Source organism: Limulus polyphemus, unplaced genomic scaffold (assembly GCF_000517525.1).
Source record: "Limulus polyphemus unplaced genomic scaffold, Limulus_polyphemus-2.1.2 Scaffold989, whole genome shotgun sequence".
Taxonomy (NCBI): Eukaryota; Metazoa; Arthropoda; class Merostomata; order Xiphosura; family Limulidae; genus Limulus; species Limulus polyphemus.
In genome coordinates this window covers 298,334-312,732 of record NW_013666599.1, presented here as the reverse complement: position 1 = coordinate 312,732, position 14,399 = coordinate 298,334, and the positions used below count along the sequence as shown (strand labels likewise).

The 14,399-nt window shown below is 33.4% G+C and overlaps 1 protein-coding gene across 1 annotated transcript in view; it reads right to left on the bottom strand.

Moving 5' to 3' along the window:
- The window catches only part of LOC106461572 (phospholipid phosphatase-related protein type 1-like), a 34,391-nt gene that overhangs the window by 11,529 nt on the left and 8,463 nt on the right, over window positions 1-14,399 (bottom strand). Inside the window, exons 2-4 of the mRNA XM_013921409.2 lie at window positions 4,660-4,931; window positions 2,703-2,859; window positions 619-736 (exon numbers count right to left, since the gene is read on the bottom strand). Of these exons, the coding sequence (XP_013776863.1) occupies window positions 619-736; window positions 2,703-2,859; window positions 4,660-4,874 (490 nt within the window). The 5' untranslated portion in view covers window positions 4,875-4,931. The remainder of the gene's footprint in view (window positions 1-618; window positions 737-2,702; window positions 2,860-4,659; window positions 4,932-14,399) is intronic.

The following is a 14,399-nucleotide window of genomic DNA, read 5'->3' as shown; positions in this document are numbered from 1 at the left end:
AATTCCAGTTCAAATTGGAAAGAACTGTTTGGCTCCTTTTATGAAAGATAAAATCTTAAACCTGTTCAAACATGGTTGATCAAATCCAGTTCAAAATTGGAAAGAACTGTTTGGCTCCTTTTATGAAAGAATAAAATCTTAAACCTGTTCAAACATGGTTGATCAGATCCAGTTCAAAATTGGAAAGAACTGTTTGGCTCCTTTTATGAAAGCATAAAATATTAAACCTGTTCAAACATGGTTGATCAAATCCAGTTCACGAAAGTTATTTTGTTGTTTTGTTTCGGATATTCGCGCGAGCTACGAAAGGGTTATCTTCGTTATTCGTCCGTAAATCTGTCCGTCAACTCTTGGACTACTCTAATCGAATAGTGGGATTTGACCGTCACCCCTATAACTCACCCAGAAAGTACGAAGCGTAAGTTTACTGTAACGAGATGCGAACCGTGGAATCTCGAATTCACAGTCCGGTACGCTAACCTGAAGGCCACGCCCGGCCCATTCACGAAATTAATGATTGATTAGTATATAAACACACACACACACATGAAATTAGGAGAGACAGAAATCAAAACAAGCGGAGTTCTATTCTAAGCAACATAGCAATTAAGATCTTACCAGTGAATCGAATGAGTCTTCGAAAAACCATGTGCATTTTACATCCCACACAGCCTGGTCGAATAACCTTACGTGCCTTGCTGGAGAAGATGAAGTAGCCTAGCTCTCCCAGAAGCAACTGTGTTTATCAACAAGGACAAAAAAAAATCAATTATTAAAGAACAATTTATTTCGATAAATTAACAAATACTTATTTAACGTGCCGCATTACGGTAAAGATAAGTAACACTACATCAGGTTATGTATATCAAATCCATTGAACTGTAATTCAAAATATTTGTTAAAGATATAGTAAATATTGCCCTGATTTTTTTTTTTTTTTCATGACTTCCTCAACTGTTTAAAACTTTGTTTGGGACGATGTTTCATTCTCGTGAAGCTGGGGATTAGCGGTTAGCGTTCCGAACTGAAAGTCCGATGGTTCACATCCCCTTACAGCTAAATCGCGCTCCGTACTTTGGGGCCGTGGGCAGGGTATAGGAGTGACAGTCACATCCCGCCATTCGATTAGCGTAGCTCAAGTCTTAGTGGTGAATGTTGCTGACTAGCTGCCTTCCCACTACTCTAGTTCAAAGCTATGGACGGCTAGGGGTAGATATCCCTTGTGTACTGTTGTGCGTATATCCGAAGCAAATATACAAACCTAAGCCTGGGTTGTACAACTGACGGCCCGAAGACCACATCGGCTCGCCATCCATCGGATAAAAATTATAAATAAATAGCTTTTATTTGTTTGTTTGTTTGTTTGCTGTTAAGAACAAAGCCTCACAATGGACTATCTGTGCTGTGCCTACCACATATATAGAAATCTGGTTTTCAGCATTATAAGTCTGAATTACCGCTGAATCACAAGAGGTCAATAAATAGCTACTCTTTACATACATACATATATACATATATGTGTGTGTATGTTTAGAGTTTTCGCGTAAAGATACACAAAGATAAGGCAGCTGATCAACAACATCCACCACTAACTCTTGCGCTACTTTTGTTTGCCTGAAAACTGACTATCAAAGGTGAACACAACAGATAGCCCGATGTGGCTTTGCTATAACAAGCACACACACACACATACATTGAATTTGAGGCTTAGCTACTTAATTTTGTTACATGTTACTGTGTTGTTTAATGGCAATAACCCTGAGAAAAGCCATGATGTATTATCTATTCATAACTAGTGCCCGACTGTTAAAACAGCACTCAGAATAATGCGTGACACTCAGAGTTGAACAACTTTGTTCTAGAGAAAAACTTATGATCGAGACATTCTAAAATAAGCTGATGAGGCTGATTAATTTTAACATAACCTTATTTTAACCAGTGTTAAATGGGAGTTTTTCTACCATTGAAATGACAAACGATAGTGAGCAAACATATACTGTAAGCTAGTTTGAAATATCCATAAATAATATTGATGTTAAAGAGAAGTTACAAAACTCACCATTCTACAGCGTTATTTAAATCAAGTGTACATGTGTACTCTTTACTTACAAGCGGCATTTAATGATATTATTATGAACATAATAAAAAAAAACGCATAAACAAAACAAGATGACATACACCACCATTCCCTGTTTGCCCCTGAAGAAGAGAGGTCCACCTTTTAACAAAGTCGCGCACAAACTAAGTTTAATAAAAATTGTATCAGCTGTAAATATTACAATCCCGTCACTAAAAACAAGAAATGATAACTGCAGTAGGAAAACAACAGATAAACAATTAATGATTATTTAAAGAGTGAGTTTTAAATACTCATGCACATGACATCCGAAGCTTAACCACACATAGCTCCACCATCTTCAGTGAGTTTTTCGCATGATGGTTATCCTTTAAAAATGTTAAATAACAATCCTGGTATTATTTTAGTACTGGTAAAAATAATAAAGCTCTATAGTAATCTCCATTATATATATACACAATTTAATTATGGGTGGTGGTTGGGTGATATTTTTAGCTGTACTGTCAAACCATGCCAAATCAAGCATTAGCCAAATATTACACACACAGAAGACACCAAAACATTCATTTTCATAAGAAAACATACTAATTATCCATTTTTCTGGCTTGGTACAAATTTTACTTACCAATGTCACAGGCAAAGCTAAAGAAACAGCATACAAAAAAGTAGGAGAAATCTCTAAAGTTACAGTCGAATTCTGTGAAAGTACACTCTTTGGATAAACAATGGCTTCATCATTGCAAACAAATCCACGAAGAAGAACCGGGAATGATGATTCAAATCTGTAAGGAAAATAAGTACATTTCTGTACACATTTTTGTATGCGAGTATACACTATGTTTTCTACAACCTGTTTTAATATAGAATTTTTCAAAACTTATTTATTCTGTTATTCTCAGTTTTAACAAAGAACGTCGATTAAGAATGTCACTAAATTCCTTTCGCTCTAGATACCTATTGTTTAGGGTCATTTCCCTAAGGTATCATATTTATATTGCCTTGGGCAAGGTTCCAGCAAAGTTGTGTGTACTATGTGTGAAAGTAGACAGTGACCTTTTCCACTGGCAGGTCGGGTGATGTCTCCCTTATATTTCATTGGGAATGATCAACAGTCCCATAGGTAGTACATATGAGTTTGGAGAACCATGATTGCTGTTTCGTCTATGATATATTTTTTTGGACTGAAACATTTTTTAGAGATCTAAAAATTTTACAAGATTCTCAAAAGATGAATAGAGAACTCCCTCTTTACAATAAAGTAACCGTCCTTTGTCCATAGACACATTATTTTGATTGTATTTGTGAGTCTAAACAAAGATTATTTGATTGTGTCTCAGATTATGCCCAGTCTCTTTCATTCTTGAACGCAGTCAGAGTCAGAGAATTTAGATTTACTCCGTTATATATTTTATATCGGACAACTTGTTGTTCTTTGGAGCCTATCATATCATTTTTACGGAAAATTGGCTTTTACTGTAGCCAATCGGAAAATTTAATGATGTATATATGATAGTGTTTGCTAGCGACATGTGGAAGATATCATATATATGATAATACTTTTATTAAAGTCCTATTTTGAAAACTCTTTTTTAAAAATTTGTTGATTTCAAATATTTTCGCGCTATCTGCATTTCTAAAACAGTTGTATAATGATCTTCGAAATAAAAAACATTTCACGAACTTATTTATTTTCTTAAGACATATTCATGAGTCAGAGAAAATAATACACTAGTATATCTAAAAGCATTGTAAATAATTATTAAACTTATATATTTATAAAACGAACTTGAACTGATTTTTTTTACATATGGCAAATTGAGAAAGATTAATCATTCATAGGTGAGAAAAATAAATGTATACGAGTTATAAAGCAAACACTGTAGCCAGTTATTTAGCTAAAAGTCAAATACATCATAAAAATGTTTTTTTTTTTGGTTTTACAACAATATTTAAAAAAAACATTTAAGAACTATTTCCCTTATAGATTGTTAGAACTTGTATCGCAGTGGATAGTATTGACTCAGATTTTTCATGAAAATAATTTATTAATAGTCAATATAAATCACTTAGAAGTTAGAAATAGAATTGCCGCCTGGAAAATATAAAATATGTCATATCAATATTTTTAAAAGCAATACGACACATTTAAGCTCCCTGGCTCAGTGTACGTCAGCAGGCTTACTACGCTAAAAATTAGGGTTCGATATCAGTGATGGGCTACGCACATATAGCCCTTTGTGTAGCTTAATAAGATTAGATATACTATTGAATTACTATAGACACAGATAAATGGCCTAAAACGTTGGTATAAACTTTTTATTATAGTTTTTATGCAAAATAAAATAACATAAAAGGAGGTTCCAAAAACCTGATTATTCTTTTTTTAAAGACAAAAGAGGTTTTAAGCATTTTAACTGAGAAACTTGCTATGTATATTTCTAGGCTCATGAGAAGGCGAAACGCTTAAAACGCCCTGTCACATATGTAAAACAAGGATAGGTATGAAATCTAAGGCTTATGCAATTTTCTAAGGCGAAAGACTACACTGTTAAAAATTAAAAAAAAACTGCCAAAGCACTTACCTGAGAAAATAGGCCAAAGCAGTTATACCTCCAAGTACAAGGACTTCTAGTATAAAAACTGGAATAATGTTTAAATTTATTTCGTACACCTTATCATCATCTGTCGACTCTGATTCATCATCAGCCTGAATTGGTTCAAGAATGTTTTCTCCAGGCTTATGGATTTCCTCATAGTTAGCAGTCTGGCCACGTGGGCTGGGGCTTCCACTGTACATATTTTTTGACAATGTCTCCTTTCGAATTCTAGGTTCTTTGATACTTTATATTTTAGTCTGAAAGAATTGACATTGGTTGAAAACGAAAATCTCAACATGTCAAATGGTTTAGAAGCACGTTCTGATGATTTGAAATTAGCAAATCTTTGTCTAAACCTAAAAGTCATCATATAATGTTACCATATCAGATTTTAAAGAAATCACAAGCAAAAAATAATAAAAGTTTTCTAGTTCTAGTATGTTGTTACTCAAATTTAAGTTAGCAACCAGCTTCATTACAACAAAGATAAATGGATGTATGTGTGTAAGTAAATGTGCATCATTTCCACCACTTCTTATGTTTTCCATTTAGTTTACTCAACATCATACTTTTTATACTCACTAAACTTACTTGCCTAAAGCAATGTTGCTAAAGTCCATCCAGAGGTCGGGGTCAACAACATTGTGGATTCAGGATCTTCCAAACACAAACAATCCACGGTTATTATTATAGGATACTACTTCGTACAAACTTTAGAATATAGTGTTCATCTATGGGTTTCTCTTGGTAAAATTTACTGACAAGATCGTTTCGTGTCTAAGCAGACTGTTCAGTGCAAGTTCCATTAACTATTATGTTTTAGGATATTTTATTTAATTTCAGCTTTCCGTTACACTTTCATTCTGCGATGACCAGGCACTGTTTTCTACGATATGCATCTACCCGATTGTCTCAGTAAATCACATATACAGGAGTGGTTATAAAATAAAGGTGGCTATTTGGAAGAGTCTGTTGATCGAACCGTGAAACGATGATTGAAATCTTTTGGGTACATGTAAAAAAGAACCACGGAAGTGCATTTCATTGGTTTCTGGAAATAATGCTAGAGCACTTTTATAACACGTCAATCCTGACAATGGTATTAAATAGTGTCAGTTAAATACCACATTGGGGCCATGGACAATTTCATTTTTGTGCCCCCTTTTTCAACAGTGAAATTTTATCCAAGTATAAAAAATACGAATGTTTCTATTCCTAATTTTTAAAAAATCAATTTATGTTCAATATCAATATTCTTAATTTCATATTCATCATAACTCAAAAAAAAACAAAAATAATTTCCACAGGTGTGTGTGTGTGTGTGTGTGTTTTTTTTTTTAGTTTTGGTTTTTGTTATAGCAAAGCCACATCGGGCTATTTGCTGTGTCCACCGAGGGAATCAAACCCCTGATTTTAGCATTGTAAATCTGAAGACTTACCGCTGTCCCACCGGGGGACCACAGGCGTATGAATTTAAACTTCATACGCAGATTTCGAAAATAATATTAATTTTTTTTCTATCATTTAAGGGTTTTTTACAAATTATTATTTCCTTTACCACAATAAACATTTTTTATTATCATGTTTATTATTATTAAAATGCAAACAAACTAAAGAAAAGGGATGAACATTGATGTCAAACGAATATGCATCCTCGTTCATCCTGATTTTTGTGTGTGTGAAATCTACGTCTTTTAGTCTCCAAACCAGGTGTTGTAGTCTTTATTTTATGCATTGCGTTATGACGTTTTGCGAAAAATCTGTACATGATGGAGAAAAATAGTTATCATTTACGGATTTATCATACATGAATTACTGTACATATAAAAATTTCACGACAATAAAACCATAGCAGTGTTATTTATATAGCATAAACAATCGTCAAAATTTGCATTATATGTTTTAGAGCACTCTTCAGGAGATGAACATGACATTTGATATCATGAATTTGTCTTTAAGAAACGCTCATAACTTGGTTACACTAAGGATTTTCGTTTGTTTGGTGTTAAACACAAAATTACACAATAGGCTATCTTTTCTTTGCCCATCACAGGTAACAAAACCCGGTTTCTAGCATTATAACTCTACAGACTTACCGCTGTACCACTAGGGGACTACATTTAGGTAACGTTACATATAGAAGAGAAATAATATCTTTGGGTAAATTGCAACAAGAAATTTGCTGTTGTGCCCCAAGAACGAAACTACTGTTTCGTCACAAACCTATGTGTCAATTTCATATCAGCCGGCATTGGTGAAGGTATACTTAGGAGTGATTACAGCAAAACAAAATTTACATGTGATTGTTTGTTTGTAATTAAGCACAAAACTACACAATGGGCTATCTGTGCTCTACCCACCACGGGTATCGAAACCCGGATTCTAGCGTTGTAAGTCCGCAGACATACCGCTGTGCCACTGGGGGGCATTTACATGTGAAAGGAAGATAAATGTTCTTGCTGTATGTGATCGTAAATCATCAGTCTACCTTTACTGACGTTAACGTATAAATCACATTTGACTAAACTACTTCAAGAATTTATTTATTATATTGATTCAGAAATTATGGACAGTTTCTCCAAGTCTGTTTTCTAAATACCTTTTTGTTTGTTTTTTGTAAGAATGCAATAATATATTTCATGTTTGATAAACTAGCGGAATGTTCTTTTTTTTATAAAGTAAATGATAAAAAAAAAACAATAAGTATGTTTTTACTACCATCTGTAGGTCGTGATATACTGCTGTGGTACTTCCTCGTCTAAAAACGCTTTATTTCTTCGCTGGTTTAACATCGATTTTTGGCACGTGCAAGTTTGGGTGTTGAACAATTATCGATTAGTTTTGAGTTCTGTAAATGTCAGGATCTAGTCTTAGTTCCATGTTTTCATAAACTAGTTGTTGAGGTTCCTTATTAATTCATTATGAGTGATATTATCTGTATTTTTTTACAACGTTCCATTACGAAGATTAAGCAGAATACATAAGTGAAACGAGTTTAATTTTGTAAACAGCACTAAATAAAGGGTCTTTTCACTTTTCATAGTTAGTAACACTATAGTTTTGGTGAGATCCAAATAGTTTTTGTAACTTCACTTAAATACTGAGGTCCCTTACAACACAAAATGCTTTAAAAGGTTTGGTTTGGTTTGTTATGAATTTCGCGCAAAGCTACACGAGGGCTATCTGCGCTAGCCGTCCCTAATTTAGCAGTATAAGACTAGAGGGAAGGAAGCTAGTCATCACCATCCACCGCCAACTCTTGGGCTACTCTTTTTACCAACGAATAGTGGGATTGCCCGTCACATTGTAACGCCCTCCCGGCTTAAAGGCGAGCATGTTTGGTGAGACGAGGATACAAACCCGCGATCCGCAGATTGCGAGTCGAGTGCCATAACCACCTGACCATGTCAGACCGTGAATTTTCGGATTCAAAGTCAGAGCATGTTAACCACCATTCCACGCCCGACTCCTCAAATGCAGAATATGCAATATAGTGCTTAAATAAAGACAATATAATATATATATATAAATTCTTATTGGTATCTTATTGGATGTTTAGTAATGTATTATTACCAGCATTTTATCTGAAGACGCAGTTTTAGTCCCTGCCAGACATAAAATAGATCCTTTGACATATCGAACAGAGACTATCCATTCTTTAGTGATAACAACATAACCAGAATATAGACTCAAACAAATATTGTATTTAGTAGCCACACGATCAATACCGCTCAATAATAGCGGTTGCAATGATTAACGTAAGTATGCATAATGAATGAATCACAAATATGGTAAGCGATGGGTAGCTACCTGGAAAAATTGAATACGACAAAGAAAAATTCGAAAACTAAATAACATAGCTACCTAGTCCTCAAAATGTTGTGGGAAAAATCCGTTTCGGCATCGAATACAGAGAATTTATGTAACTAAATATTTTGTGTCATTTTAAATTTATTTTAACATAGTGGTAAATTGTAGCCCGTGAATTGTTTGTAAATTATGAAACAAACAAATAGCTTCAAATTTCTTTGAGTTGCATTCAGAAGCTAAATCATTTTCAGCGCAATAAACCTCTATAATGATTTTTTTTAAGAACCTCCCACTCCAATTTGACTCCAATTTCAAACGATGTTGGCCATTTTATGTTCATTGGGCGTTTGTTATTTAAAAAAAAAACAAGTTTAGCTTTCAAATTGCTTGACTTTTTTTAAGCCTTTTACTACTGGTATGCATCATTTTGAGTAATTTTATTTTGGTCAAAGAAGAAACAAATTTGAGGTAAATCGCATAGCGGATTCCAGCAGCAACAAATTGCAGTATTGAGGGTATTTTGTTAAAATTGTTTTTTGTGCTTCATATGTTATTAGAGACTCCGTAATCAACAAAGTCAGGACCCACAAATAATTTAGGACATAAATAGTTTAGAAATAATTATTTAAAACCTGATGGGATCCCCATTGGTAATTCTATGATTAATCTGTTCATACTCATGTTTTACCATTGTCGTGATACAAAAATAATAATATTTTAGTTTAAAAGTATTAACAATTGTCTTGTAGAAACGCAATAAATATAAGAGAAAAGCCAAGTAGAATATTAATTTTTATTTATTTTGGTTGATCAAAATCTCTGTTAATGTATTGTTTTTGCTATCTTTAAGGTGTAAAAATTTTATAAACTTATCGCTTAACAATTAACAAACAAACTTTAAATATACAATTTTATTGTTAGGAGAGAAGTTTCTAGTTTACAAGTTTGTTTGAATTTAATCGCAAAGCTACACAATTGGCTATGTGCGTTGTATCCACCACAGGTATCGAGCCCCACATTTTTAGAGTTGTAAGCCTCCAAGTTTACCGCTGAGCCACTGGTGAGAGGCAAATTTACAAGTCAAACTGGGGGGGGGGGGGTCGCAATAATACATAATGAGCTAGATGTGGTGTTTCCACCACGAGGATTAAACCTCAAATTTCAGCTTTAAAAGCTCTCAAGCTTGCCTCTAAGCCACCAGGATACAAAACAGAGGGAAACGACTTTTCCATAATCTTAAGTGATTTATTTTGCAGTCTGAATTCATCTTATAAAAATTTCAATGCACTTTGCAAAGTTTTATTTTGAACTACCTACGATGATGTGTCATACAATACATTTTTTCTCCTGGGATAACGCACTTTTTTTTTTTTTAGTATAGTTGTTTGATTTGTATTTTCGTTGACGAGCAAATCACCCGGCGGATTCCATTCTGTTTATCTTGTTTGTAGATGCCTACATGATTTCAAAGTAAACGTAACACATTTGAAAAGAGAGTATTCATATACACTCAATAGTTATTATGCAGTGAGAGACCCTTTCAAACCGCCTCGATATTATTGTTGGTGCTACTTTATATTCAACTTGTGCTGTGATATCTTTTTATTCATCGCATGCTTATATAGTAGTTAAAACTGCATAACGAAACAAGTTCGTATAAAGGTCATTACGTGATCCGCTTTGATCTACTCCAAAATATTTATTTCATGCAAGATAAAAGGTTAATATACAAACTATACACCATGGTTAGATATTCCTGGATAGTGAGCTATTCTACGAGGTACGAAAACAAATGCGGAATAAAAATAAGCACAAAACGATTTATTGAACACAAGAAAGAAATTACAAGATAATCCGTGCTCTTAATGGCGTTGGTAGTCATAAGAGAATTTTCAGACAGTAGTAATAAAGTGCGTGATCCACGCGCATGATGGGGAAAGGGGAGGTGGGGGGGGGGAGGCTCTTCATTGCCAAGTACGCGTCAGCAAAATGACTCACGTCTGCTGTAAATGAGGGGTCGATCCAATTCCTCGTGGTGTACACCACCTATGTGCTCGTAACGGACAAAGTTATAGCAACCGAGACAGCTTAATATCTCAGCTATTCCACCTTCTTGAACTTTCTGTCAGGCGTATCTTATATCTGGCTTTTAATACATTTAAATTAAATATTTATTGCTCATAATTTGTAAGATCAGAAAATTAAAGATTTCTTTCTCACTTGTTTTTTTTCTAACATCATGAACAGAAAATGGCTGTTGATTTTTACCATGATAGTTTGGTTAGTTGTTTAAAGCAGGCTCGAAAAAGACGAAATATCAGGCGATTATGTGTATTAAAACTCTCTCATGTTTAACATGCAATGCTCGTAATTGTAAGATCGGAGACGCCAGAATGATTACCTTCTCTCCCATTTGTTTCTGGCATCGGTAGCAACAGAAAGTGGCCTTTGTTGAATTTTGCCATGAAAGTTTGTTTAGCTGGTTAAAACAGGATCGAAAAACAAAAACAAAGAAAAGATTTATTGAATATATTCAGTAAAAGTTTTCTAAGCTCAGCACATCGAAGACTGTAAATAAAAGTGCTTGTTTAAAATATGAAACATATATATATATATATATATATATTCATAATAGGAAAAAAATTCCATATTACTTAGGATCAACTAAGTACTGCAGTTTCAAGCTGTTATCAGCTTTCATCAGCCCAGCTGATCATACTATGGGATTTGTTAATCAATACGAACAAAATGTTTTGTATTCCGAACTTTACCACTGCAAACAAAACCTTGAGTACCAACTCTCGCTGTAAGTTACGTATTCTCAAAACTTCTTCTTCTTTGAAAAAATACAAAGGCGTGTGTTAAAAAACAAAACCTAAACCAAGTTGTTTCCTATACCTAATGCCATATAAAGCTCATTCAGATAACACCCGTATTATCGATTTGGCTGAACAGGCATAGCTAGAAATTGTGGTATGATATGATATGGCATTTGTTATCCTAACTGAACAATTATAATATTTTTCATATGCAACACTCTGTCATTAAAAGGGAAAAAAGCAACAGAGCAGTAAATCTAGATAGATAGCTCAATAAAACATTTCTCCGTTATGAAAAAGAGTAAAAAAATAAGATGATTATCTACATAAAATCGCCACTGAAAAAGTGGTGTTATAAGTTAAATGGTGTCATTATGTTTTGTTGAATGTTTAAATCATATCTGATAAACAGTTGTTTATTATGTCTACATAGAGAACAGGAAGAAAACGTGTTTGTTGTAAGTCAGCCGTTGTTATTGTCATTTGTTGGATGTTTAAAACAGACATGAAATAGATCAACAACTGTTAATTTTGTCTCTTCTACATCCACACTCGATCTCTACCTTCTCGAATACTCTTCAAATTATGATTTTATTGGCTAAAGCATTGGCTATTCTAAGGAAACATTTATCACTGTACACACACCATGATGACCCTGGCTAAAGTACTGAATATTCTAAGGAAACATTTATCACTGTACACGAACACACCATGATGACCCTGGCTAAAGTACTGAATATTCTAAGAAAACATTTATCACTGTACACGCACACACCATGATGACCCTGGCTAAAGTATTGAATATTCTAAGGAAACATTTATCACTGTACACACACCATGATGACCCTGGCTAAAGTATTGAATATTCTAAGGAAACATTTATCACTGTACACACACCATGATGACCCTGGCTAAAGTATTGAATATTCTAAGGAAACATTTATCACTGTACACACACCATGATGACCCTGGCTAAAGTATTGAATATTCTAAGGAAACATTTATCACTGTACGTACAATGATGACCCAGTCGGTGGAAAAAGGGGTGGGGAAAGTTTTTTTTTTATATATATATATATTTTTTTATGAAATTTTATAATAGTTTCAAGTGACTAAGCGTCAATCATTTTTTATCCATTTTTGAACTCTACAAGCAATTCTAGGAATTTTTGTGATTTGTTTTTAATACTGCCCCTCCCTTTATTGGTTCAGCGGTAAGTCTGAAGACTTATAACGCTAAAAACCGAGTTTCTATACCTGTGCTGGGCACAGCACAGGTAACACATTGTGTAGCTTTATGTTTAACACCAAACAAACTTTATATATTCGATATAAACTCATTTATATGCACTGAACAGTATTAAAACATTTTTTTTCTTAAGCACTGTCCCGTCATAAAATGTTATCACTGCACAAATGAGTTCCGTAACGACACAATCTGTGCAATAATTGCACATTAAAATAGACAATGGAACAAAGCCAAGATATATAAAATTCAAATCTCATTGTCTTTTACTACTTTTGTCCAGTTTTCCAATAACAATGGAGTTATGTTTCTCCAAGTAGTTTTCATAATGCTAACAGCAACAAAATATTACACAAAAGACGGCTCAAATAAATCCATATGATTACATCTAATGAAACAAAGTTATTCTCGTTTTAAAATTCCCTGTTTTGTTGTCATTGTTTTATCAGAAGTTCAAGGGATGACAAAGGGATTTTAAAACAAATATTCTCAAGGATGGAAAAGTATGGTTATAATAATTAGTGTGTCAAGCAAAAAATATTAATATACATATATATATATATAATCAAATTGAGGTTACCTGGAATACAATACTAAATATTACTTGACTTATTTTTCTATGATGTTTCTGAGAATACCTGATTTTATCAAAAGCGCAACATACCTTTCTTCCCAAAAGGATCCGTTATTTTTCTATAATGTTTCTGAGAATACCTGATTTTATCAAAAGCGCAACATACCTTTCTTCCCAAAAGGATCCGTTATTTTTCTATAATGTTTCTGAGAATACCTGATTTTATCAAAAGCGCAACATACCTTTCTTCCCAAAAGGATCCGTTATTTTTCTATAAATGTTTCTGAGAATACCTGATTTTATCAAAAGCGCAACATACCTTTCTTCCCAAAAGGATCCGACACAGATAATGTTATTGACAGCAGAGGGTTGAAAGTAAACTGGTTTTGGGTGGATGTATGTCTATGATTAAAACTCGTCTTTATAATGGTTTTTAGATTGAGAAATTACAAGAATAATAACACTCAAAAGTGATTAACCTCGCGAGAATGTGAACATTAGAAGTCTTATGACATAAAGTATTTGATAATTAACTAACTTTGTTCACTTATTATTAAATTGGTCATCTTTAAACGAATAACCATCTTAAGGATTTAGTAGGTTGAGGTTAATTTAAATATTTTCATGTGTGCTTCTAAGTTTAGAATAATTTCATATAATTAACGTACTTTAAAAACCAAGGCACAGCCAACAACTTTATGTGATACTTATTATAATAACAACTGCTTCTATTGAAACGAAACTATTACTATGAAATACAATATGCATTATCATTTTTCATAAATAATGATGTCATTAAAGTATATTTAATTAAATATACTCGTTAATTTTACCAGGTTAAATTTTCGTTTCGCTTTAACTAAGCAGCTTTATCTTATTGGAAGTTAATATTAAAATCGTGCTCTCAATCCTTAAAAATGTTGGACTAATTGCAGCTCTAGAGAGTTTCAATTTCGCTTTAGCTAAGCAACTTTATCTTATTGGAAGTTAATATTAAAATCGTGCTCTCAATCCTTAATAATGATGAACTACTTGCAGCTCTAGAGAGTTTCAATTTCGCTCTAACTAAGCAGCTTGCTCTTATTGGAAGTTAATATTAAAATCGTGCTCTCAATCCTTAAAAATGATGGACTACTTGCAGCTCTAGGGAGTTTTTATTTCGCCTTAACTAAGCAACTTTATCTTATTGGAAGTTAATATTAAAATCGTGCTCTCAATCCTTAAAAATGATGGACTACTTGCAGCTCTAGAGAGTTTCTATTTCGCTTTAACTAAG